Source organism: Pogona vitticeps, chromosome 2, assembly GCF_051106095.1.
Source record: "Pogona vitticeps strain Pit_001003342236 chromosome 2, PviZW2.1, whole genome shotgun sequence".
NCBI lineage: Eukaryota > Metazoa > Chordata > Lepidosauria > Squamata > Agamidae > Pogona > Pogona vitticeps.
The window spans coordinates 201,448,173-201,474,293 of NC_135784.1; the positions used below are offsets into that span (position 1 = coordinate 201,448,173).

Genomic DNA, 26,121 nt, shown 5'->3' on the forward strand with positions numbered 1-26,121 from the left:
GGGGGGGGGGGAATGAAATAAATCTCTTAGGGTTTAAGATGCCACACAACACTGCCAGATTCATTTTTAGGTTACATTCTTGGTTTTGTCTTTTTTTAAAAGTAACTGCAAGGTACAGTATACAAATGGGGCACTAGAATACTTCCCTGTATTGTTCTGGCCTGCTGGTAGGGCAAGCTCAATGAGTTGATGCTTAATACTGTTGGCGTGGGGCCAAAACTCCAGAGGCTTAATGAGGCTCCGGCCTCAAGAAAACTTCTTAGAGTCTGGTTGAATGTGAAGCTTGGCAAGAGCACTCTGTTTAAAAGACAAGCCTTGAAACTTAAGGACGCTAGCTATACAGAGCCTCCTATCAGACTGCTTCCGTTCCTCCCACTTAACTTTAGCAAAGTAAGAGACTTAGACGTGGGGAGAAAACAACATGAGAGAGTTCTTGGTGATTATAATACATTGGTTATGACTACACACATATATAAGGCAAGATACATTTGACATAGTAACATTCAGAGCAATAACATAGAAGTAAATGACCACCAGACTTACTGCTGAGTGGTAAGGTCTGTTCTGTCTTTGTTACATTTATACTCAAAACAACCAATCACATTTCACCATTACATCTGGTCTTACTTAACAATCAAGCATTACATCATCTTGTTTCACCTGTATGCTGTTAGTCATTACATTGGCTTTTACCTTACATGCCTGACTCTGCACTTCATTACAATAATAAAATTTAACTCCCTGTTCACCAAAAGAACAAAATCCTGACAGGCTTGTATGATTGAAGCAACAATGATAATTGAGAGCTAAGTAAAACAATGAGGCCCTTTAAAAAAAATCCAGTTGAGCTGTGCTTTTCTCTACTTAAAGTAATCTAAAGAACACCATCCTTAAAAACAGATTTTGTTTCACTTTAATTGAAGAACTGTTGGATTAAAAACTACAAATGATATTAGCAGGCACCTTTGTCTGGTATTCAGTGCAGGCTGGTGGCTATTTTGAGAAACTGTCGAGGTACGCGGACCAGTCTTGACACTAGCATGGGTTTTTTTAATCTTTATGGAAGATACAAGTTTTGAGGAGATTTGAAGTGGAGGTGAGAAAAGACAGGGGTTCTGGGAAGTGTTCAGACAAAAGAGACAGGAAGTGGGGAGAACTATTTCACAAAGCAAACAAATTGAATTAAACAGAGGTGATCTGAAGAGAGTGTGTGCTACCACTTGCCTCTTCCACCAGAGTTCCTTTTGCAATGCACTTGAAGATTCACCTCATTACCTATTTGTTTGCCCTACTTACAAGGACTTAAGAGTAACTCTGTTTAAAGATTTATGAACTGATAAATCCATTAAGTATTGGATAAATATAGTGGATAGTTTCCCCTATATTTTCTAAAAGGTGACTGCTTTGCTTTGCTTTTAGAGCGGCGATCTTATAGAGGAAATTGGGGCAATGACAAATTGGTGTTGTTTTTTAAAGACTATTAACTTTTTCTTGTTGGATTGCTGACTTAAGTTAATGCTTATCTGTGTAATATATTTATTTTCTCTTGCTGATTTTGTATGGGATAACTTTTTGTTATTTCAAGGAGGAGGAACTTTTTGTCAAAATTAAATACATACATACGTACGTACGTATGTATGTACTGTATATGTATTTGCATTTGTATTTAATTTTGACCAAAAGGCTCCTCCTCCTTGAAATAACAAAAAGTTATCCCATACAAAATCAGCAAGATGGGTCACAAAGAGTCGGACACGACTTAATGACTAAACAACAACAACTGCTAGTTTCTGTTTAAATTATTAAAATGAGATCTAAATTTACATCTAGATATTATATCAACATATATAAATAACCGTGTATACGTGGCTAGCCTGAAGCTGAGAATAGTTAAGAGCTACTGGAGAGAGGACTGGAATGTATGTAATAATTTTATTCTCTATAATTTGTCATTATAGACTTCTTCTTGGGCAACACTTGGTCTGCCTTCTGATAAAAAGCATTCTAAAATGGTGCTGGATGCCATCATCCCTGAAACAGATAAAGCACACACACAAAAAGAAGGAACTTGTACTTTAGCCCCTAAAAAGAAAGAGGCTATTAAAAAAAATACAGCTGAGATCCAGAAGTGACTGTGGCCCTCTTCCAAATTACACTGGCTACATCCCAGGTATGTCTCTCTCTAGTCTGAACATGTGCTTCTGCTCTAATCCATCCACATGAAAAACCTTAATCGTTGGGGAAGCTTAAAGGGAAAACAGGAAATAAAGCCTATTCTTAGTTCTGGTCAATTGATTTGCCCTGTAATATTCTAGTCATAAGTTATTATCTTAGGTAAAAAAATGTTGCTTGGCCATATGTGGCCTTTTGTGAATTGTGATTTTCAGGATGGTTGAAGGACAAAATCACAAATGGAAAAGACAGCTAGATAAAAGCTGTTCTTTGTCCTCTCTGTGTAGCGCTGCTCAGTCACGCACAGGTGCAAATAATGCCTGTACTTCAGCATTTGCCGTGACAAGATCTCAAAAATGTAAAATATAGAAATAGCCTAGCATTGTGCTTTCAAAATTAATCACAAGAGAGACACGCAATGAAAGGTGACAGTGCGGCCTGCTTCCTGTTCAGGACCTCAAGCACACCATTCTGTGTGTCCCTTCCCATAATAATCAGATAGCTTTCCATGGCCACTGAGCGCATTCAGTCCCTACTGAGTTCTTTTCCTAACAGGTCTTTAAAAAAACCTACCACTTTTTGTTTTTTATTTATTGTATGCTCTTCTTCATATGTTGTTCTCCCAAGCCAGCTGCCATACTGCACATGGGCCAAGGTGGTGCTGTTCTGGCTAAAGAATTCACAGTTGAACATGGGAAACAGAGTGAGTGAGCAATTCCACTCTTTTAAACCTAGCATAGGCTCCAGCCATAGTTGGTGACATAACCTCTTTGGCAGGTTGGGATTTCCTCTTCCTCAATAGAGGAGAGATCAAGCTCAGCCATGGGACTCATCTATGCATGCTGCTTTCTACCTTTCTCACCACAAGGGGAAGGATAATGGTTACAGCAGGAAGTCTTATGAGACCGAACTCATAGGTATAATGGAACATCCCCAGAAATAACAATATCTTTAAAACAGGTGTTGTCCACAGGTATTGGCAAAGGAAAGCTCATATTATTTGTTGTGCAACCAATAATAAATAGGTTTTCCTCACTGTTAGAACTAACCCAAGATATTTTTATGTCTAAGGAGCAGTGACAAATGAACCCCTCCCCCCGCCATGTCAAGCTGCATTGTACCCAAAGCCAGGCAAGTTACTTTGACATCTGAGGCAGAAAAAGAAGACAAAAGCACCTCTTCCTACATCTAGTGGTAAAACATTTTCCCCAAGAACAAATTAAACAACTGGCAGTTTGCTACCCTTTCACAACACTTTGAGCCTTCTACCCAAAGATGTTGCTTTACTCTGCTTAATGGTGGAGCTGGATCTACTGATCCAATGGGGTCAATTCCTCTCTCAGAACTACTTTACTTTCATCAGTGTTAACGGGAAGCAGGCGATCCACTTTCTCCTGCAGCTCCCCAGGCCCTCACACTTCACTACAAATGGGCAGAGAAACTCCAGAGCAGAAACCAAGATAGCGCAAAGGGCCAAGAGGAAAGGTGGGGCAGCAAAGTCCCACCACATGAGCAGAACTCTGGAAGGACAACGTAGGACACGACCCATCGATTCTTACTGTTCTTTAGCGATGGTTTCATGTTCGAAAAGATTGGTTCTTTGCTTTAAGCTCAAAAACACCTGAAAAAAATAATTAAAGGAAAGGGCTTGGAATATCCCTGATACCCACACTGCTATAATTCTGTCTACTTGATCTGCTTCTTTAAAAACTCAGACTTTTCTCCTTCAGTGTCCTTGCTGTGACTGGCACCTTGTTTATATTGCAACTAAGTCATTTCTGTTGCAATGACATTTATGAAAAAAGGGTGGCATACTAGTTCTTCCCAAAGCCTTGGCTCAGATATAAATGCCAAGCCACGGTTTCTTGTAAAGGAAACAAACACTCAATGTACATACCCATTATTTCTCTTCCTCTCGCCATACATTCTACAGTACATGTTATACCTTTCATTCAAGAGTGTGGAAACATTTCACCAGGGAAATATTCCATTTGTGGGATGGGCTAAGGGTGTGGCCAGGGCCAGCACAAACAAGTGGGGGCAGATGTCATCCTGACTAATTTACATGGGCAGCTCACTAGGGACATTGGCAGGTCTTTGGGTCCAAGTTGTCAATCCAAGGCTTTGGTAACAATTCCCCAGTCTAAGATTTTGGTACCAAGTTTCGAATCCGAAGCCCCAAGTCCAAGTCCCTATTTAAAACAAGCTTCTCCCCCCCTGTGAAAAAAGGAGGGTTAGGTGGGTCCAACTTGTGAGACAAGTCCAAGTCATTGTGGGGGGGGGCAAGTAGAGTCACCAGTGTGACTTAAGTCCAACTTGATAGTGAGTCCCACAACTCGAGTCCTCATCCCTGTAGCTCATGAGTGCAGGAGACCCCCCCATGGGACACCCCTGCCAATCTGGACATGCCAAGCACAGCTCACTTCTATGTACTGATAGATAGATAGATAGATAGATAGATAGATAGATAGATAGATAGATAGATAGATAGATAGATAGATAGATAGATAGATAGATAGATAGATAGATAGATACAGTGGTGCCTCACATTACGATGTTAATTCGTTCCAGTGAAATCGCTGTAGAACGAAAATATCATAAAGCAATTTTTAAAAGCCCATAGAAACGCATTAAAACCCAGTTAATGCGTTCCTATGGGCTGGAAACTCACCGTCCAGCGAAGATCCTCCATAGCGTGGCCATTTTCGCTGCCCGTGCAGCGAGGAATCCGTCCCAGAAAACAGCAGGTGGCCATTTTGTTTACCTGGCGGCCATTTTGAAACTGCCGATCAGCTGTGCGAAAATTGTTGTTTTGCGATAATCGGTTAGTGAAACAGGGAACCGATCATCGCAAAGCGAAAAAACCCTATAGGGAACATGGTTTTGCAATCGCTTTTGCAATCACAAAATCTTCAACGTTATGCGATTTTGTTGTCAAACGAAGCGCTCGTCTTGCAAGGCACCACTGTAGCTAGACAGACAGACAGACAGACAAAACTTGATTACAGTCAAAGACCAGCCACCTTCCATGTACTGAATATCTGCTCAGAAGTCTATTTCATTTTCTTCCCAAGTTGTAGTATGTCTTGTTACACCTGAATGAGCAAACTAATATTTGTACTTGCCTTGTAAATCAAACTTGTACATCAATTATAAGCTTCAGGGTCATTTCAGGTTCGTGAGAAGACAGCTGGTATTAAAAGCTCTACTTATACAAAGCGGTGATCACTCTCTTTCTCCCTGTTTTAAATGGAAGAATGATAATAAAATTGTCTTTGGCAAGATACTGTCAAAATAAAAAAAATCAGTGCTACTTCAGTGGACTAAATCTGAACCCTTGAAGTAAACCACTGAATTGTAAAACAGGGGAAAACAAGGCATTAAGAAAGGGAGGTTCTGTGAAGAAAATGGGTTTCACTTACGTTCAAAAAATATTAGCTCCGCAGCTGAGAAATACATTCAATTGGTTACAAAGTTTTATTGGTTGCAAGGAGTGCACAGTCAGTACTTCAAAGGTAAGGAAATAAGGGTCTCATCTCGTAAACCACAAAGTTTTTTTCCTAAGAAATGGTGACTAGCTTTGCCTCAAATAGCCATGTTTCAAGAGCTGAAAGCAGTATTAACTAACCTAAAACACAGACAGAATTGTGGATTTAGGAAGATGTGTATGCAAATTGTATTCAAGGCTGGAACAGCTTTGAACTATAAAGTGCAGATGGGGGCTGGACTTAAGGAAAACTGGCTTAAGATTCTCAGCTTCCTCAGATCGACCTTCAGTACACCTGCTAGAGAACACAAGGTCCTTCATATAACAGGGAAGAAAGTTTGCTGTTCAGTGCACAGCAAAAGCAAAAGGCACCAGTGCTATATAGCATAGGCTGTTTACAAATTTATCGCCACTTGCACAGGACTTCTTTCTGGACCAATTGCACAAAATTTTGTTCTTTTCCCAATCCTCTTTCATATTGCAACTTGTGTTTTAGATTGTAACTCATAATTACCAAGGTCAGCACAAGATGCCTGGGGTGGGAGGACACGTGCTCCTCTCCTGTTCACCCCATACCTATTGCTCTCTCTTCCTCATTGCTTCACTCTGAGGGCTTCTTCAGAGTAAGGTAGACCATTTGTGACACCCTTGTCTTCCGCTCAGCGTGAGGTGTATTGTGGGCAGCTACATTGGTGAGCCCCATGTGCCATTCTGTTTCAGCTACAGTATTTCTGTAGTAGCTGGCAAGACCCTCCAGAGTAGTTGCTTACTCTGTGGCTCACGGTCAACATTCTTCTGAGTGAGGTATCAGGTGAGTGGGGATGGCCTTTCTGGGAAGTGGCACCATCTCTTTTCCTGTTGACACATTTGTCATAGCAAGAGAGCGGACAGTGAGGCTCTCAAAAGCACTCACTCAATATGAGTGAGGAGTCCTCAAAGCAAAGTATCAATCTGTGCTTGTTGTTCTCTTCCTCATGTGCAGCTGCAAGGAGATTGGATGTTTTTGATTCTGTTTTGGCTCACTTGGATTTATTGTTTATAGCTGATCTTTAATCAGCATCCCTGAACTTGCCCTCAGATATGACAGACTAAAACACCCAGAACAGAAACTGTTGTTACATAGCTGGGATATGAAGGGCGATATTTATAGGAGACTGATTGAAACAAGCCAGCCTCAAACCATGGTTTATGATCCTGGCTGGTTCACACCGGTGAAATCCCAGCACGGTTGAAATTACAAACTGTTATCTGAAAACAGAAAAGAATGGTTCTGATCTTCTCCTCAGAGCTATACCAGATGAAAAAGGGAGGTAGTGAAAGAAAAATAACAGAAGCAAGGATCTTTTCAAAGGTAATATGGATATAGAAACCTCCTATGAAATGTGTTGACTACTTGCTGTACTCTGTCATGTTTGCTTCAGAAATCCCCTACATCCTCTCCATGTTTGTACAAATTCTTGCAGCTGTGAGGCTTTCACAGAATCCCAGAATCTTACAGTAACCGACTTCCTTCTCTGATCCAGATGTTAATTTTAAGGGGAAGTATTATCTGTACTAAATTCTCTCCTTGATCACTTATCTCAGTCGTTTCCAACCTTGGGTCCCCTGATGTTCTTGTGCTACAGCTCTCAGAAATCCTGGATGGCATAGCTAGTTCTGAATGCATCTGGGAGTTTTAGTCCAAGAATATACGGGGGCCAAAACTGAGAATCACTGACTTATTTGCTGAAGCTTTTAGCTGTTTCCGGAATGATGAGTGTTTTCTTAATAAAAACTCTTTGCCTTCTTCATGGCATTTTAAGAGAACGCTGGCAATGGATTCTTCCATTTGTACTCACTTTCCCCTTACAGTGGTGCCTCGCTTAACGAGTGCCCCATTTAACGATGAAATCGCATAGCGATTAGGTTTTTGCGATCGCAAAAGCGATCACATTGCAATGTTCTAAATGGGAAAAATCGCTTTGCGATGATCGGTAAGCTGTTTCGCTTACCGATTTTCGCATAGCGATGTTTTCCCAACAGCTGATCGGCGGTTCCAAAATGGCCGCCGGGTAAAAAAAATGGCCGCCTGCTGTTTTCTGGGATGGATTCCTCGCATACCAGGCAGAGAAAATGGCCGCTATGTGGAGGATTTTCACTTAAAGGTGAGTTTTTTGCCCATAGGAACGCATTGAAGGGGTTTCAATGCATTCCTATGGGCTTTTAAAAATCGCTTAGCGATGTTTTCGGTTAGTGGCAATTTTTGCTGCACCGATTAACATCGCTAAGCAAGGCACTACTGTATTTTCTCCTACAGAAAATAAGTGAAAATGGAATCGCTGAACAATGTATCTTGATTAGCAGCACTAGGAGCCATCTCTTCTGAAAGCATCCACCCTTCTTTCCTTAGTTCCTTCTCTTTCTTCCTCTTCAGGAAAGTGATTGGTCCAATGTTGGATGAAAAGGGTGTCTTACTGCCACCTGTTATGTCTGACACTTCCTCAAAGATACTTGCTCTGTGAGCACTTGTGTATTGTCTTCTTTTTTTCTATATCAATACCAGCATCTACAATATTACTAAAAAAAATTCACACCCTGCAATATGTTCTCTTTACTAATTTTTTGTTGGACTATCTGAAATATTAGTGCTACCTTTTCTTCTGTCATGTAATATCTCCTCTAATTTTCTGCAATATTTGGGCACATTTACTGATTGATTTTTAACTCCCTCTGTTCTTAGAAGGTCCTTTGATTTTTCTCTTATTACATTTTTTTAAATGTATTTTTATAAAAAATATAGTATAAAATAATAAAAATGGCAGTCCTCCAAAATAATGTACGCTTTAAGAGCATCAGAGGATATTATATACCTAAGCTAACACACCTGCTCCCAGAGTAACATGAGGCAGAGATCACGCAAATAATCTGCATAATCACTACAATATTGAATAAAAGGGAGCCAAATTTTGAACAACGAGTCTCGGATGGAATGCTGCTATTGTCAGTGCACAGTGAGTTTTTCCAAGAATGTTAAGTTCCATACTCCAGATTCCCTAGTGTTTACTGAAATTTCTACAGCTGCTTTCCAAGACCGAGTAATCATTTGTCTGGCTGCTGCACATAGAAATGTGATTAACTGCTTGTGATGTAATAATGAATTGATCCAAAAATAAATTCATTAATCTCATGGCTGTGGTTGTGACAGTCCTTTGTGATGTTATCTTTCCAATTACATCAAATACCTCTACCCAGAAACTGGATATTTGGATCCAGCTTTTTGTTTATTTGATTCAGCTTGAGTGGAATGAATTACCATCAGTGTACAACTTTGAAGTAATACTCTCTTACAGATGCTAAAATCGATTTTAAAAGGTTTTACTCTTCAGCCTTTTCCTGTGTTCACCTCTTTACCCAAAGTCTTTACCCTGACTTCTTTGAGGCCCCTCACATTTATTTATTTATTTATTTATTTATTTATTTATTTATTTATTTATTTATTTATTTATTTATTTATTTATTTATTTATTTATTTATTTATTTGTTTGTTTGTTTGTATTTATTTATTTATTTATTTATTTATTTATTTATTTATTTATTTATTTATTTATTTATTTATTTATTTACGTACGTATATGGATTTTTTCCAAAAATATTTTTATTTCAAAGGAGAAATAGAATTCCAAGCAGTTTATCCAAGCCTCTCCTTAGTGAGTCACAAAATAACTCTAGTCCCAATTCATGTGCAGCATCTAAGCCCAAGGCAAATTTGGATTGATGATATCATACCCTCAAAGAAGCTGGTAAGTGAAATCATCTTTCTCCTTTCCCCAAACAAATATAATAATAATAATAATAATAATAATAATAATAATAATAATAATAATAATAATAATAATAATAATAATAATAATAATAATAATAATAATAATAATAATAATAATAATAATAATAAAATTTATTGTCATTGTAAGTATATACACAGTATACCATACAACGAAATTCACAGACACCCAGAGACCAGACACATGCACACACATAACATTCCCCAAACACTCCCCATCCACTAGAAGTCCCCCACTAAAAATACAAACATATGGCTTTGAACTCTGATGCTTTCCCCTTATTCCTGAATTCCTTCCATGTACAGTACGTGCCTTGCTCTCCTATTTCTTGCTCTCTTTCACAAACATTATTTACTTATTTATACTCTGCTTAATATTTGGGCTTGATCTCAGAGATTGATGACATACAAGCTAAATGTTTGCTCCACATTTTTGTACTGGTTTTAGAGTGGCAGACAGTACTGCTTTATTTGTGGTTCCCCCCCCCCAGCTTTTCTGCTTGCCAAAATATCCATATACTGTATCGCCCTCCCCATTGGACATGGCTGTGCATCTTTATCTGATGTATTTATTTTAAATTGCTGATCTAATTTCTGTCAGCTTTTAGTATATTGTCTCCAAGGATAGGAGTGAGGCCCATGTTACTGTTGCTGTTTGCATTGCTACAGATCAATTTAGCTGTCAACAAGATTTACATTAATTCAGCAGAAGTACCGTATTTTTCGCTCCATTAGACACACCTTTCCACAAGATGCACCAAATTTTTAGGAGAAGAAAACAGGAAAAAAATAATTTGTTTTCTTCTCCTAAAAATTGGTGAGCCTTATGGAGAGGTCCATCTTATGGAACACACCCTAGGACCTTTGGAGGCTCGCCCTGCCTCCCCCGGGGGTCAAAGGCGGTGAAATCGCCAGCTTCTGGGACTTGAGGCTTGGGAAGCTTCAGAAAAGTCCCAGAAGCTGGCTATTTCCCCCCCCCCTCTGGCCCAGCGGGGGGGGGGGCAGGGTGAGCCTCCAAAGGGTCCTAGGGTGTGTTCCAGGATGCTTTAGAGACTCACCCTGCCCCCCTCGGGGGTCAGAGGGGGCAAAATCACCACCTTCTGGGACTCTTCAGAGGCTTCCCAAGCCTCAAAAGACTCCCAGAAACTGGCGATTTTGCTGGCACTGGCCCTGTGCGGGCATGGGGGGAGCGTGGCCAGGGTCCTGGGAGGCTCCCTCGGACCCTTGCCATGCTCCCCCCACCCCCCCATGGGGGCAGGGGGGCTAAAATCGCCAGCTTCTGGGAGTGTTTGGAGGCTCCCCAAGCTTCCAAACACTCCCAGAAGCTGGCGGTTTCGCCGGCGCTGGTCCCGTGCAGGGGTGGGAGGAGCGTCGCAAGGGTCTGAGTGAGCTTCCAGGACCCTTGCGATGTTCCCCCCACCTGGAAGCTGGCGATTTCGCCGGCGCTGGCCCCATGGGGGGTGGGGGAGCCTCGCAAGGGTCCTGGAAGGCTCACCCGGACCCTTGCGACGCTCCCCCCACGGGGCCAGCAGCGACGAAATTGCTGCCTTCGGTCCATAAGATGCACAGACTTTCCCCCCTACATTTTTTGGGGGGGGAAGTGTGTCTTATGGAGCAAAAAATACGGTACTTAGCTCTTTTTTTTTTTAATCAAATCAACTGTAGGAGGCATGGGTTGAGTATGGATTTGGCTAAACATTCATAATTTCATACACGAAAATCTGAAAGAAAATTTCCTTGAATTGTTCATCCATAAAACCTACCATGTCTACTGAAGTATGATTTTGCATGGTTCAGGATTATTTTTTAAGTTAGTCATTCTCCATTGGACTATTTCAGTGATGTGGAGAGGGTGGATTTGCTGGTTGGGTAACAGCCTATCCTCCATATTATTTTACCCAGGTTTTGTGCCCTGGAGAGGACACTCTAGCTTCGCGTACAGCGTCAAAACACTAGACGCTGTTCCAAGTCCTCCATACAGAGCACGTTACCATAGTCTCTGGAGACTGAAGGATGCCTATATATGAATATTTGAAGCTAAGAAGAATAAGTATACAAAAAAAGATCAAACAAATACAACACTAAAAAAAGTAAACAAAAGCAACACCAAAATATATTCAAGCACTAAGGTACAATCACTGAGGGAAGACTTGTCTGAAGAGAAAGGTCTTTGCCTCCTTGTGGAAGGACAGTAAAGATGGGCCACCCTGGCCTCCCATGGGAGTTCCAGAGTCTGGGTGCAGCAGTAGAGAAGTCTCTGTCCCTTGTCCCTACTAAACATGCCTGTGAGAGTGGTGGAACCAAGAGAAAGGCCTCTCCTGCTCGTAGCAACACCTGAGCAGGTTCATAAATGGAGATTCCTGTAACCAGCCCTACTCAGCGATCTGGCTGCCACGTTTTGGCCCCTCTGAAGTTTCCTGATGACATCCAGAGGCAGCCCTGTGTAGAGTGTGTTACAGTAATCTAGCCTGACTTCTTAGTTCCTTCTAGTCTGTAATTTTCCTCCCATTAAAAAATTTTTTTTTGAAAGAAAAAATCAGTATCTTCCTAAGACACATCTATGAAAGCTTCTGCCAATTAAAGTCTGCTAGTGTTTAACGTGCTACCAGGTTCTATGTTGTTCATGTTCAAACTGAGTAACACAGCTCTGGGGCAGGATAGAGCTGTTCCTATAGCTTGTCTCTGCTAGACCAAGTTGCTCCTATTTTGTGCCCAACATGATGCAGCTGAGACTCCCAGCCCTATGATGAACAGAGAGAACTCGGAGCAGATATGTTGCATATTTTCTCATGCTACCAAGAGAAGTAGTAGATTGGAAATGAGAGATGAGTGACACCATGTGGTTGACTGCAGCTATGGAGATGGCAGCAAGGGTTTATTTATTTTGTTTGTTCTATTTATAGGTCACCTTTCTCCTCATAAGGGGACCGAAGGTAGCTCACAATATTGAAAGAGTAGAATTAAAAACACAAGTTAAACTTTAAAAAAACAATTAAAATGTACACCAGTTAACATACAATTAAATAATTAGAAGCGACTAAGCATTAAAAACTATCCTAACTTTTAAAAGGCATTAGGGTCTTAATCATGATTGTTAAAAGCCTGCCTAAAAAGATGAGTCTTCAGCTGTCATTGGAAGGATAAAAGAGAGGGGGCCAGCCTGGTCTCCTGAGGGAGAGCATTCCATAACCTGGAAGCTGCCATAGAGAAGGCCCCCTCTCTTGTTCCCATCAGCTGTGCCTGCACTGGCAATGAGACTGAGGGGACAGCTTCTTTTGATGATCTTAAAAGTTGAGAAGGGTTATATGTTGAGATACAGTCCTTCAGATAGCCTTGACCCAAGCTGTATAGGACTTTATACGTATTGACCAGCACACTGAACTGGGCCCCCAAACAGACTGGCAGCCAGTGCAGTTGTTTTAACAGTGGCATTGTATGCTCCTTATAACTGGCCCCAGTCAGTAGTCTAGCTGCTTCATTTTGAGCCAGCTGAAGTGTCCAAAATATCTTCAAAGGCAGCCCCACATACAGTAATCCAAGTGGGATGAACCTATGGCATGTGTCACTGTAGCTACATCAGACATCTCAAGGAACGAGCATAGCTGGTGCACCGGTTTTAACTGTGCAGAAGCACTCCTGGCTACGGCTGAAACCTGGGCATCCAGGCTCAGAGATGAATCCAGTACACCAAAGTTGCAAACCTGAGTTTTCAGGGGGAATGTAACCTCATCCACTGGTTGTAGCCCTATTCCCTCATCTGCCTTCTGATTGACCGGGAGCATCTTTGTCTTGTCTAGTCAGGTCAGTTTGTTTGCCTTCATCCAGGCTATTACTGATACCAGGCACTGATTTAGAGCCCAGAACAGCTTCCTTGGAGTTAGATGGAGAGAGAGATGGATATAGTGTACACATTGACAACACTGAACCCCAGAACTCCAGACAACCTTGAGACACACCCAGTTCCCCTGTTTGTTTCTCCACACAACCCAGGTTCACTTTTGGAAATGACACTTGTTTTCAACCCTTTCCGCCGCCACCAGAGGATTTCTCCTCACTCTATCAAATATGATTCTTCAATCAGTGTGATTCAATTAAACAATATTAAAGTGTTCATAAGTAAATCATATAAAGTAAATCATGGATGGTCTTATTTCATTTAATCAATCAACTGTGCTTTAGTAACATTTATATTTGCTTATGCAGAATCATGTTAATACAAGTATTTATTCATCTCTTTTCTTATTCATTTCTTTCTCTGTCTCTCTATCACTCTTCACTAACTCTAACTGATCCCCGACTGAAGTTATCTCTAACTCCTAACTCATTTCTCTAACTTCAACTCAGACTCTAACTGCTCTTTAACTGTCATCTATTCTGTTAAATATCCTTAGTTCCACCTCTTCTGTACAGCCATTGGCTCCTGAGTCAGGGTTCCATTGTGATGGACAGGAGTGGTTCCTGATCTGTCCGTCACAAACCTCTTCCAGCAATTTCATGTACTTAGATGTTAAAAAGCATGGGGGACAAAGCAGAACCCTCAGGAACACCACAGGTCAATGGTTAGGGCATTGAGCAGGAGTCTCCCAGCATCACGTTCTGAGTTCTCCCAGAAAGGATCAGAACCACGGTAAAACAGTACCTCCAAGTCCAATTAAACAAGGCATATGAATCTGATCTGAAACAGCTATTTTAAATTTACCAGCGCACCCTTGATAATTTATATGTACTTCAGCTACTGGTAGCTTAATCACTTCTGTCCCAATTCCTTTAACTGAAATTTTCTCATTTGGAATGATGTCTTCCTGAGGAATAATATCTGTATGGCATATAGTAATCTGAGAACAAGAATCTCTCAATGCTAGATATTTGATATTATTAATATAAATATTTTCTCCAGCTGAATTCATCCATTCCTTGTTGGCTTTAATATAACAGCAGTGAACAATATCTGCTATTGTCCATCGGTCCAGATAGGTGGGGTCTAAATCAAATCAATCAATCAATCAATCAATCAATTAAATGAATGAATGAATGAATGAATGAATGAATGAATGAATGAATGAATGAATGAATAAATAAATAAATAAATAAATAAATAAATAAATAAATAAATAAATAGGAGGCAGTTGCTCCTGCTTCACTGCATCAGTTAAACTGTCACTCTGCTGTTTTACCTCAGATTTTTCATCCTGCTTTTGTATACAGTATACCTTTTTAGGTACAACTCCCCCTGTTTTCTGTTGTCCCCTTTCTATGTTTTTAACAAATTCACAATTGGAAATGAAATGATCTGATTTCCCACAACCAAAACAAGTTTTTAAAATTTCTTTGTTCATTGTAAGGGTTTCTGTCTCCCCTTTCTTCAGAGCTTTTACCTTTCTGCTGGTACTGCTCTCAGGATCTCTCTCTAAAATGGCTTCCAACTGTCAGTTGATCTTTGGGGCAGTCTCTGGATTCTGTCTTTCTCTTATCCCAAGCCTTCCCTCCAATTTTTTTCTCAGAATAATTTCAGTTTCTTACTTCTTTTATATTTTCAGCTGGTTTTGATATATTTCCCTCAGGATTGGATTCCTTATTATTATAGTTATGGATTTTGAATGCTAATTGTTTCATTTTTAATTGGTGGTGCCTCTCTTTTTCCTTAATTTCCAGTTCTAGCTGTCTCTTTTCTTGTTCAGCCCTTTCTCTCATTTCCAGCAGTCTCTTTTCTTGTCTCATGGCTATCTCTCTTTCTAATTGTTTTAACCGAAATTCATATTCTTTCTCAATTTTCCTTTTTAAAAACTCCAGGGAGTTTTCTCTCCATGAGGCACCCTCCTGTTCCCTAGGGTCCTCATATTCCTGGCCCTCTTAGTCTGAAATTTCCCCTTCCTGAGGTAAAGTCTGACTCTCAGCAAGTTCTATAACTGCCTTCTTCCCTCTCTTGGAAGGCACACTTAACAGTTTATATTTATTATTAAATTGCTAGGCTGTTTTCTCACCAATTGCAATACACAAGCCTCTGTTTAAAGTGACCTCTTTTTTCCTGTGTTAGAGACTTAAACTACAGTACGTAGCTTTCTTTTGGCAGCTTAAGATTGCTATGTTGTATCTTTGGGCTTCAGCCTCGCGGTTTCTTAGTGTCTGTTACTTTGTATCTCTTGGTCTACAGACACCCAGATTTTCTAAGCAATATTTTTCTTTTGTAAGCCTCAGTTATTTTCACCTCAGCTGTTCCTTTTTTAGACCTTGGCTTCCACTTTTAGGTCCCTTCAGTGCTCTCCCTTTCTCACAGCTTTGGGATCTAAAGCTAGCCCTCTTGGTCCTCACCCTCTCAGCTTGAGGTAAACTTTTAACCACAGTATAGAAATCTCCTCAGAGTCCTTTTCCTGCCTTTGTCTTTCCACACTATCAAGCTATTCACCTTAAGCCTTAGGGTTTCCTACTCCTGAACTATTGACAACCGGGTCTCTTAGACTCAGAGAATTTCTTTTTTTTTTCCATTCGCGGCCAACCTAATAAATTTGAATTACAGATAACGCTGAAGTAATAAGTTACAAATTACTCTGAAGTAATGAGTTACAAATAACTGAAATAATGAGTTACAAATAACTAAAGTAATGAGTTACAAATAACTCAGAAGCAATGAGTTACAAGTTACTCTAAAGTAATTAGTTACAAATAACTTTAAAGTAATGAGTTACAAATAACTCTAAAGTAATTAGTTACAAATAACTAAAGTAATTAGTTACAAATAACTTTAAAGTAATGAGTTACAAATAGCTCTAATTAGTTACAAATAACTCTAAAGTAATTAGTTACAAATAACTCAGAAGTAATGAGTTACAAATAACTCAGAAGTAATGAGTTATAAATAACTCTGGAGTAATGAGTTACAAATAACTGGTATACAGTAATGAGTTACAAATAACTAAAGTAATGAGTTATAAATAACTCTAAAGTAATTAGTTACAAATAACTGAGGTACATTAATGAGTTACAAATAACTGAAATAATGAGTTACAAATAACAGTTCCCTATAACTCATTAATTTCGGGAGATAATGAGGGCATTTAACAAAAGAACTTTTCAAAGGGAACAAAATGAGTGGGAATAATGGGAGATTTTTAAAAATGATACAATTAGCTACTGAATGTTTCAGTTCTTAACAGCCGTTTTCTAGATTTGGTTTTATCTTCCATATTCGTAATAAACCAGTGAGTAACATAATGGGCTTCCAACAGATGTGCAAAAAAAGAGTCATGCGGTTCTGTTGATGATAACAGAATGTCATAAATTACTTCTGTGTTCATCAACACAAACAGGTGAAAAGAGCCATGGGCCAAAGCATCAAAGAGAGTGAAATCCAAAATGACGGTTGGGTATTTACGTTTATCACTAAACTATCTTTAGCTGCTCAGTGGTTTAGGAATCTGGCTGCAGAGCAAGAGGTTGTAGCTCCAAGGAGAGTAGCCAGGCTATGTAGTCTTGGCCAAGCTGCACTGTTTCAGGACGGCTTCAAAAGAAGGGAATGGTAAACCACTTCTGAGTATTCTCTATCGGGAAAAATACTGAAAAGGGTTGCCATAAATCAGAACCGACCTGATGACATATGATGATGATTTTAAACTATCTATAAGAGGCAAGCATTTGACTTCTTAGAGCTCTACATCAGGGTGGGCCATGTAAAGCTTGAAATACAGTGGGGTCTCGACTTACGAACAACCCTACTTGCGAACAATTCAACTTACGAACCCACCCTATAGGGGAAATAAGGACTTGACATACGAACTTCCCTCGAGTTACGAACAGGAAAAAAGTGCCCCCTCCCTGCCCTTAGAGACTTCTGGAGGGGAAAAAAGGGTCAGAAACTTAAAAATAAATAAAAGAAAGTCACTTACCAGGCCTTGGTAGCCCCCAAACAGCAGGAAAAAGAGCAGGAATCAGCTAAAAGCCCACACCAGAAGGGAGGCTGGCAGCCATTTTGTGCTTTCTCCCCCCCTCCTGCACCCTCCTCTCCCCGCCTATCAGCTGATCGGCTGGCTCTGAAGAGGCTTGGGGAGGCTTGCTCAGCACCTAAAAAGCCTGCCTGTGTGTCTTTGTGCTGAAAAAATCAGCACAACATGCTTTAAAACATGATTTAAAATTGGCTTCGTTGAAAAAAAAGATTTCTAAAGTGCTTTGCAGACTGTTCCCTGCCTTCCTCCTCCTTTCCTGAACCTAAGGGAAAAAAAGAAAACATATCCCCATCTAGTGGCAGAAGGCGGAATAGCAGCTTCCCTTTAGTTTCTACTGTATGAAGGGAAAAGAGCAGCAGATTCGACCTACGAACCACCTTCCAATACGGATTAAGTTGTAAATGAGCAGGATGTTGCAGAGTGTGGGACACTTGATAAGTTGCAGGAGGTGGACCGAAATATTTTGTGGTGGTACGGAGGGCTTGCTGGTCTTTAGATGAATGCTTGACACGTTTAAATTGTTCAGCATGATGGGATGGTGCCAAACATTTCTTAGACAAGGCTGATGTTGAAGTCGAGGCTGCAGCCAGTTTCTGTGATCGGTGTTTGTGCTATACACGTTGCGGAAGTCCTGGGTAGGCTTCCATGTTATATGGAGTAGCATAAGGAAGAATTCCTTCCATGCCAAATTGTGGATATCCAGAAAAGAAAGTGGTAGTACTTTCCATACGGGGACATAAAAGTAGATGGTGATATATGCTTTTTTCTCTTTTCATTTTCTGAAATGTGGAGGTGATTCCGGTTCCGAAGGTTCACTCTCAGTCACCCACCCAGATGCAGGGTTTGATTGTGCCATGGTCGGACTGGCTCAGTTACAGGATGGCCAGTTGGAGAGGAAAGGCTACCAATTGGTCCTGGAGCCTGTGCAGATAGAACTTGCATGTCCTCCATTTCAGATATGAATTCCACCACCTCTCTCGAGGTTTCCTCCAAGATTGGAGATGGTAACAACTCTCTAGGAGGCTCCAGGTGAACAGACTTGGTTTTCTTAGACTTTTTAACACTGTTTCTCTTTCCTTTTTAGTTGCCTCATGCCCTCGGGTCACCTTCGACATCGATTTAGGTTTGGAGGGCAATGTGGTCTTATCGGACCTCTCTTTGGAGCAGGGAGATGGGGTCATCTGGCTGGGAGCCAAAAAGGATGATGGCTGTCGCTCGACCAATGCCTCTGTTGACTGGACAACCAGTATAGCTGAAGTTGCACGATTCATAGCAACTTCCCAGAGGTGAGATACGAGCCTCTGAAGCCTTTGCTTAAGCGCAGGCTTAGTAAGCTTTTTGCAGGCTGCACACGACTGGGTTTGCTGCTGTTCACCCAGGCAGGAAATATACCTTTTGTGTCTGTCCGAGTATAGTATCTTACTATTGCAACCAATGCACCTTTTAAAAAGAACCAAAGAGGCCATAAATGGTAGGAAAAAAACGGTTGAAGAGTGGAGGGGGGGGGGCGAAGAGCCGAAAACAGGGGAGCAAAAAAAAATGAAACAGTTCACAGGGGATCGCTGATTAGATGATTGTAAAAACAAGAAGTATTCAATTTAGTTGAAATCAGAAGGGGGAGTAGCTAATAAACGCTCTAATACACTCTAAAGTCACTCTGTTTCTCCTGAGAACCATACAGCTTGGCAGAAAAAAGGAACTGAGGGGAATCTTGAGTGGGAGGAGCATGTGCCTCACGGGGGATCATCCCACAAAATTGTTACTTTTAGCTCTAGAATCTTCCGAGAACGTCAGTGCAGGCGCAGACAAGACCCATTTGTGCATTCAGAGGCCACAAAGAAGAAACACTGCTTTATCTGTGTGCAGACCAAAGCACCAAAACTTACTTCTTGATAATTAGACAAATGTTACAGATAACAGATGGATTTAACTTTATTTTTAAATTTATTTTTATTCTTTTTTTACATTTAAACTTCAAACAATATGCATTTTATAATCTGAAAACAGATGCATGATTAAAATACACAACTAGAAAATATAATAAAAATGAATCTAGTGACCCATCTAAATAATAAACAAAGAATGCCTAAACTATCCATCCGCATGCTGATCTTCATACTGTACACCAAAAAGCTGTTCTGTCTTTTACCATTACAGTTGTCAAATAACTACTTGGCTGCATCAACTACAAGCTGCTCTTTATGGTCTTTCTCCATATAATTGTGAAATACATGTCTTTTCCTCTTCTTGATTATGCTTCTTCCTTACAGAACCTTCCTTCAGAAAGAAGGTACCCACTGGACATTTGATGGTGTTTTCACTATACATAACTATGTAACAGGGAAGGTTATTTTTACAGAATGTTCTTTACAATATCTGACCTCAATTGCTGTACAAAGTGCATTAATTTTAATACTGTATTTACATGTAGCCGTCATCTATTCAGTGAATCTTGTGCAAGTTGAAACCAATAGATTCATTCATCTATGTTCTCCTTCAGTGTCGAATTGAAAATTTTGCCATTGCTGCTTGATTTCATCGACAATTCCTTCTGCAATATTTTAAAGAAACAGTTACTTTAGAAGTATATTTTCAGATTAGAAGTGATGTAGCAGGTTTATAATATAAGCCACTGTCCCCCACCCTTAATTTCTTCACCTGGAAACCCAGAGCATCCAACAATTTTACTCTGTCTGCTCCTCTCAACTTCCCTTGATGAATGTTCTTGTTGCAGCAATGAATGATCTAGTTACTGAGAAGTGAATCCTATTGACTGTAATAGGAACCAATTCTCTGGGAAGATTCAAGTCTAAGTGACTTAGTAAGATTTAGCCTATAATGATGTCTTAAAATTCAGTCACGAAAACTTCCATAATATTGACTGACATAATTAAACAACTTGTGGCTGAGGACTGCATCAGCCACAAAATTCTTCTAAAAATAAGAATTAAAAAATATTCCAAAAATAAGAATTAAGTATTTAAATATAAATGTATTTGATTGAAAGCATCACTATATTTTCCTGCTTACTTCCTCCATTCCTACTTAAAGCACACTTTTCTATATCTATCACAGCACATTCCTTGAATCTTAGGACTGCATTCTGTTTTGATATGGAATTTTCTTTGTCTTGCCAAACACAAAACTTTAGCTACATTACTCTCATGTGCTCATTTTACAAAAACTTAACAAAAATAAACAGTCAGAGGTAACTGTTCTTTTCCACCCAAAGTGTTAAACAGCATGAAAGCTAACAAGTACAAAGGGATGAGCTACAGTCCTTTGCTGTGGAGGACCATTTTCAAAATTTTTTAAAGAATATTTGTATCCAACAAATATTTTTTAAAGAATATTTGTATCCACCAAGCCAATAGAGCCAGCAGATAACCCAAAATATAAGAACATAACCTCCCACATATATATATGTCAGCTGGAATAAAAAAAGCTCCTGCGATTAGGAAAACACACACACCAAAAACAGTGAGGGAGCGAGCCAACTCCATTACAAATGAATCCACAGTTAAGATATGAAGGACCTGAAGGTAGAAAACTGCAGAGTGCAGAAAGTGGATAGATGTGACGTGGTATGTGGTAAGGAACTCTTCACGGATTGCTGCTTTGACATGGTGAAGGGGCTTGAGTATTTCAGAGAAGTTATGGGCTATGCCGTGCAGGGACACCCAAGACGGACAGGTCATAGTGGAGAGTTCTGACTAAACGCAATCCACCTGGAGCAGGAACTGGCAAGACATTCCATGGACAGAAACAAAAAGTTAAAAGATATGACGCTGGAAGATGAGCCCCTCAGCTCAGAAGGCTTCCAACACGCTACTGAGGAAGAGCAGAGGACAAGTACAAGTAACTCCAGAGGTAATGAAGTGGTTGGGCCAAAGCTGAAAGGACGCTCAGGCGCGGATGCGCCTGAAAGTGAAAGGAAAGTCCGATGCTGGAAAGAAAAATACTCCATAGGAACCTGGAATGTAAGACCTATGAACCTTGGGAAGATGGATGTGGTCAAACAGGAGATGGCAGGAATTAACACTGACATCCTGGGCGTCAGTGAACTAAAATGGATGGGAATGGGTGAATTCAATTCAGACAATTATCATATCTACTACTGTGGGCAAGAATCCCATAGAAGAAATGGAGTAGCCCTGAACCATTTTATCTGCTACAGCAGTGGTTCTTAACCTTTGTTACTCGGATGTTTTTGAACTGCAATTCCCAGAAACCCCAGCCAGCACAGCTGGTGGTGAAGGCTTCTGGGAGTTGCAGTCCAAAACTCCTGAGTAACCCAAGGTTAAGAACCAGTGAGCTACAGAATTAGAGGAAGATTTTTTTGAAATTAAGTCACATTTAATTTCCCCACTCAAGAGATAAAAGGAACAACAAGTAAGTTTGGCCTTGGGTTTCAAAACAAAGCAGGGCAAAGGCTAATAGACTTTTGTCAAGAGAACAAGCTGGTCATCACAAGCACTCTTTTCCAACACAAAAGGCAACTCTACACATGGACATCACCAGATGGGCAATACCAAAATTTATTTATTTATTTATTTAATATCCTGCCTATCTGGTCGGATTAGGACCACTCTAGGCGGATTGATTATGTTCTCTGCAGCCAAAGATGGAGAAGCTCTATAGTATAGAGTCTATACAGTCAGCAAAAAACAAGACCTAGAGATAATGACCTGGTGGCTCTGATCATCAGCTTCTTAAAGCAAAATTCAAGCTTAAACTGAAGAAAGTAGGAAAAACCACTGGGCTAGTTAGGTGACATGTGCTGGATTATGGAGAAAACCAGAGAGTTCCAAAAAAAATCTACTTCTGCTTCATTGACTACGCAAAAGCTTTTGACTGTGTCAACCACAACAAACTATGACATGTTCTTAAAGAAATGGGAGTGCCTGGCCACCTTATCTATCTCCCGAGAAATCTATATGTGGGACTAGAAGTGACAGTTAGAACCGGATATGGAACAACTGATTGGTTCAAAATTGGGAAAGGAGTATGATAAGGCTGTATACAGTATTGTCCCCCTGCTTATTTAACTTATATATGCATAATACAGTGGTGCCCCGCATAGCGACAATAATCCGTGCAGCAAAAATCGCTGCAAAGCGATTTCGTCGCTATGTGGATTTAAAAAGCCCATAGGAATGCATTGAAACCCCTTCAATGCGTTCCTATGGGCAAAAAACTCAATTTAAACTGAAAATCCTCCATACGGCCGCCATTTTTGCTGCCCGGTAAGCGAGGAATCCGGGCAAAAACACAGCGGGCAGCCATTTTTTACCAGGCGGCCATTTTGGAACCGCCGACAAGCTGTTGGAAAATCATCGCTATGCGATGATCGGTATGCGAAACAGGGTACCAATCATCGCAAAGCGATTTTCCCTATCTAAATCATCGTAATGCAATCGCAAAAAATTTGTCACTATGTGGTCGTTAAGCAAGGCGCCCGTTAAGCGAGGCACCACTGTACATCATGTAAAAGGCTGGACTGCATGAATCAATCCCAAAATGGAATTAAGATTGCCAGAAGAAATATCAACAACCTCAGATGTGCAGATGATATGACTCTCATGGCAGAAAGTGAGGAGGAATTAAAGAATCTCTTAATGAGGGCAAAAGAGGAGAGCGCAAAAATGGTCTGAAGCTCAACATCAAAAAAATTAAGATCATGGCCACTGATCCCGTCACCTCCTGGCAAATAAAAGGGGAAGATATAGAGGCAGTGACAGATTTTGCTTTCTTGGGCTCCATGATCACTGCAGATAGGGACTGCAGCCACAAAATTAAAAGATGCCTGCCTCTTGGGAGGAAAGTGAGGGCAAACCTAGACAGCATCTTAAAAAGCAGAGACACCACCTTGCCGACAAAGGTCCGCATAGTCAAAGCTATGGTTTTTCCAGTAGTGATGTATGGAAGCGAGAGCTGGACCATAAAGAATGTTGACCACCAAAGAATTGATGCTTTTGAATTGTGGTGCTGGAGGAGACTCTTGAGAGTCCCCTAGACTGCAAAGAGAACAAACCTATCCATTCTAAAGGAAATCAATCCTGAGTGCTCACTGGAAGGACAGATCCTGAAGCTGCTTCAATACTTTGGCCATCTCATGAGAAGAGAAGACTCCCTGGAAAAGACCCTGCTGTTGGGAAAATGTGAAGGTAAGAGAAGGAGACGACAGAGGACAAGATGGTTGGACATGTCATCGAAGCTACCAACATGACTTTCACCAAACTCTAGGAGGCAGTGGAAGATAGGAGGGCCTGGCGTGCTCTGATCCATGGGGTCACGAAGAGTTGGACAAGACTTAACGACTAAACAAGAACAACGTGGTAAGGAAGAGACAGGGGAGATAGGAGGCTTCCATAGAAGCCATTAGGCTGCAAAAGGCTGCAAGTTACAGGATGATCAAATATAAAAGCTTGATTATCAATTGCGCCCAAACAAAATGAGTGTATTTCAGAAATGTTAGGAAATCTGAGACTACTTTTACTTTGTTTCCAGATGAAATCAGAAGTAGTCATTTTAATTTACAAAGGTTTCAAATGGCCTGGGATCAGGGAAATTGAAAGATCATTGGCTCATTATCCCCATAATCTCAGGCCTCCCCACCTTCAGAAGTTGCATTAGCGGATGAAGTAGAGATAGGATCTTTTCCTTATTCTTCTCATTAAAAAATGTTTGACATCCTTTAGATATGAAGTTACAATTGCCTTCCTGTCCAGGAAATACTTTTTAAAAAATAACTGTTATAATTTCTTTTGAAGCACTAGATTTTTTGGTGAATGCATTTTGGTTGGTTAGGATTTTACTATTTATGGTTTCTCTCCTATTTTGTACTTTAGCTTAAAAATGTTTGAATTACAGTGGTGCCTCGCTAGACAGTTACCCCGCATGACAGGTTTTTTTTTTGCTAGACATTGACTTTTTGCGATCGCTATAGCGATTCGCAAAACAGTGATTCCTATGGGGGAATTTCTCTGGACAATGTTTGGTCCCTGCTTCGCAAACCAATTTTCGTTAGACAACGATATTGACAGCTCCCTCTGTGCTCGCAAAACGGATGTTTTCGGGACCTAAGCTTCGCAAGACAGCTACTTAAACAGCTGATCGGCGCTTCGCAAAGTGGCTTTCCTATGGCCGATCTTCGCTAGACAACGACGATTCTTCCCCATTGAAACGCATTAAACAGGTTTCAATGCATTCCAATGGGGAAATGCTTTTCGCTAGACGATGATTTTGCTAAACAGCTATTTCAGTGGAATGGATTACCATTGTCTAGTGAGGCACCACTGTAACTAAATTAATTAGGCAGGGTAGGTCAAAGGTAGAAGATATATAGAGATGAAAGCCAAAGAATACTAATGTAGAATGCCCATAACAGAATAGGGAAGACCTTCCCAAATCAAAGACCAAGGGGAAGAAGTTAGCAAGAAAAGGTGGTGACAGTTACACCAGTGAAATTAGCAAGAGGAAGCCCAAATACGTTAATGAGCAAGATCTCCTTTATTTTCAGTCTGAAAATTAATCTTCAGTATGAAAATTAAGATAAGCTGCAAGTCCAGACCAGATAAGAAGTTGGACGGGAGTTAGATTGATGACAGCATAGCAACAGATCAGTGTTGATGAGTACACCAATCCTACTGCCGCAAATCTTCATACTTCTACCTAGAATTAGTCACCAATCAAGAACCATGTAGAGCAGCCATTCTCAATCCTTTTTTGGCCATATCCATAAACACAAAATGAAAGAAATATAGGTTGAATCAGGATTGTAGAAGTTACATAACAAATCTTATAATGTGGTGTGTGAAGAATTGCCTCCAGTCTGTGACCCCCTTTAAATGTGCCAGGGTCCCCCTCCCTCCAGGGATTTGTTGAGAATGGCTGCTCTAAAGAGCTACTACAAAATACGATGACCATAATCCACCACCACTACAACCATACAGTCACTGTTTGTTTGCTCTCTGAAACAGATTTAGGGAAACACTCCACCCCAGCAACCCCATTATTCAACTGTAATGGAACTTTCCTAGCACAAGAACTCTTGATCTAAACAAACTCATAGTGGCTACTGTTTTTTCAAGTGCTACAGGAAACACAGTTAAGCGTTTTGTTTCCAAACTTGTCCTAGAGCAGCCCCTGCTCTCCTCCTATAAAGCTATGTAATAAGGAAACACTGATTAAAACATACCATGAAATCTGAATAGCTAGGCTGGTTGGTAGATTTGCCTTCCTTGCACTCTTCTAATGGTGATCGGTACAGGGAATCTAGACGTATGGTTTTGTAAGGCGTCTGTAAAATGTAATTGTAAATACACACCTACTGGTCTTGAGTTACATTCAATACAAACAGCTAATCTGATTTGGATGTCAGACGACAAGATGAAAAAATGATTGTACCTAATAGGAAGGTTTCCTTATGTGCACGCTTCCTTACAGCTTCTTCTCAGATGAGAGCTCTAAAATTCACATGTTTCTGTATCTTTTCTTATGACTCATACTATCCAATATAGTTCAGATTCTTTCATACTAAGTAACCTTTTAGCTTTCACTGTATTATTTCACAGACATTTAGTGAATGTCTCAATAACTGAGACACTGGCTTAGCTCTTGTTACAATCTGCCAGAAAGTCCTTTACTGGAAAGCTGCATCTGTGCTCTAGTGTTGCCCATGCAAAATCTTTTGAAGTTTTTAT

The 26,121-nt window shown here is 40.4% G+C and overlaps 1 protein-coding gene and 1 long non-coding RNA gene across 8 annotated transcripts in view; one reads left to right on the forward strand and one right to left on the reverse strand.

Moving 5' to 3' along the window:
• Nucleotides 1-13: 13 nt before the first annotated feature.
• On the forward strand, nucleotides 14-8,692 carry LOC144586507 (uncharacterized). Its single transcript, XR_013541365.1, has 3 exons — nucleotides 14-1,014; nucleotides 1,959-2,170; nucleotides 8,073-8,692. It is a non-coding gene; the product is annotated as an uncharacterized LOC144586507 (long non-coding RNA).
• Nucleotides 8,693-19,330: 10,638 nt separating this feature from the next.
• Nucleotides 19,331-26,121, reverse strand: part of LOC110086255 (protein regulator of cytokinesis 1) — a 38,192-nt gene continuing 31,401 nt past the window's right edge. For 3 of the 7 annotated variants that reach the window (XM_072991939.2, XM_072991936.2, XM_072991938.2), the window contains 2 exons: nucleotides 25,617-25,718; nucleotides 19,331-19,967 (listed from right to left, as the gene is read on the reverse strand). In XM_072991939.2, coding sequence (XP_072848040.2) covers nucleotides 19,893-19,967; nucleotides 25,617-25,718 — 177 coding nt within the window. In that variant the 3' untranslated portion in view covers nucleotides 19,331-19,892. Of the gene's footprint in view, nucleotides 19,968-25,616; nucleotides 25,746-26,121 lie in introns of all 7 variants that reach the window. The other 4 variants (XM_078384822.1, XM_072991940.2, XM_072991937.2 and 1 more) reach the window with 3 other exon arrangements.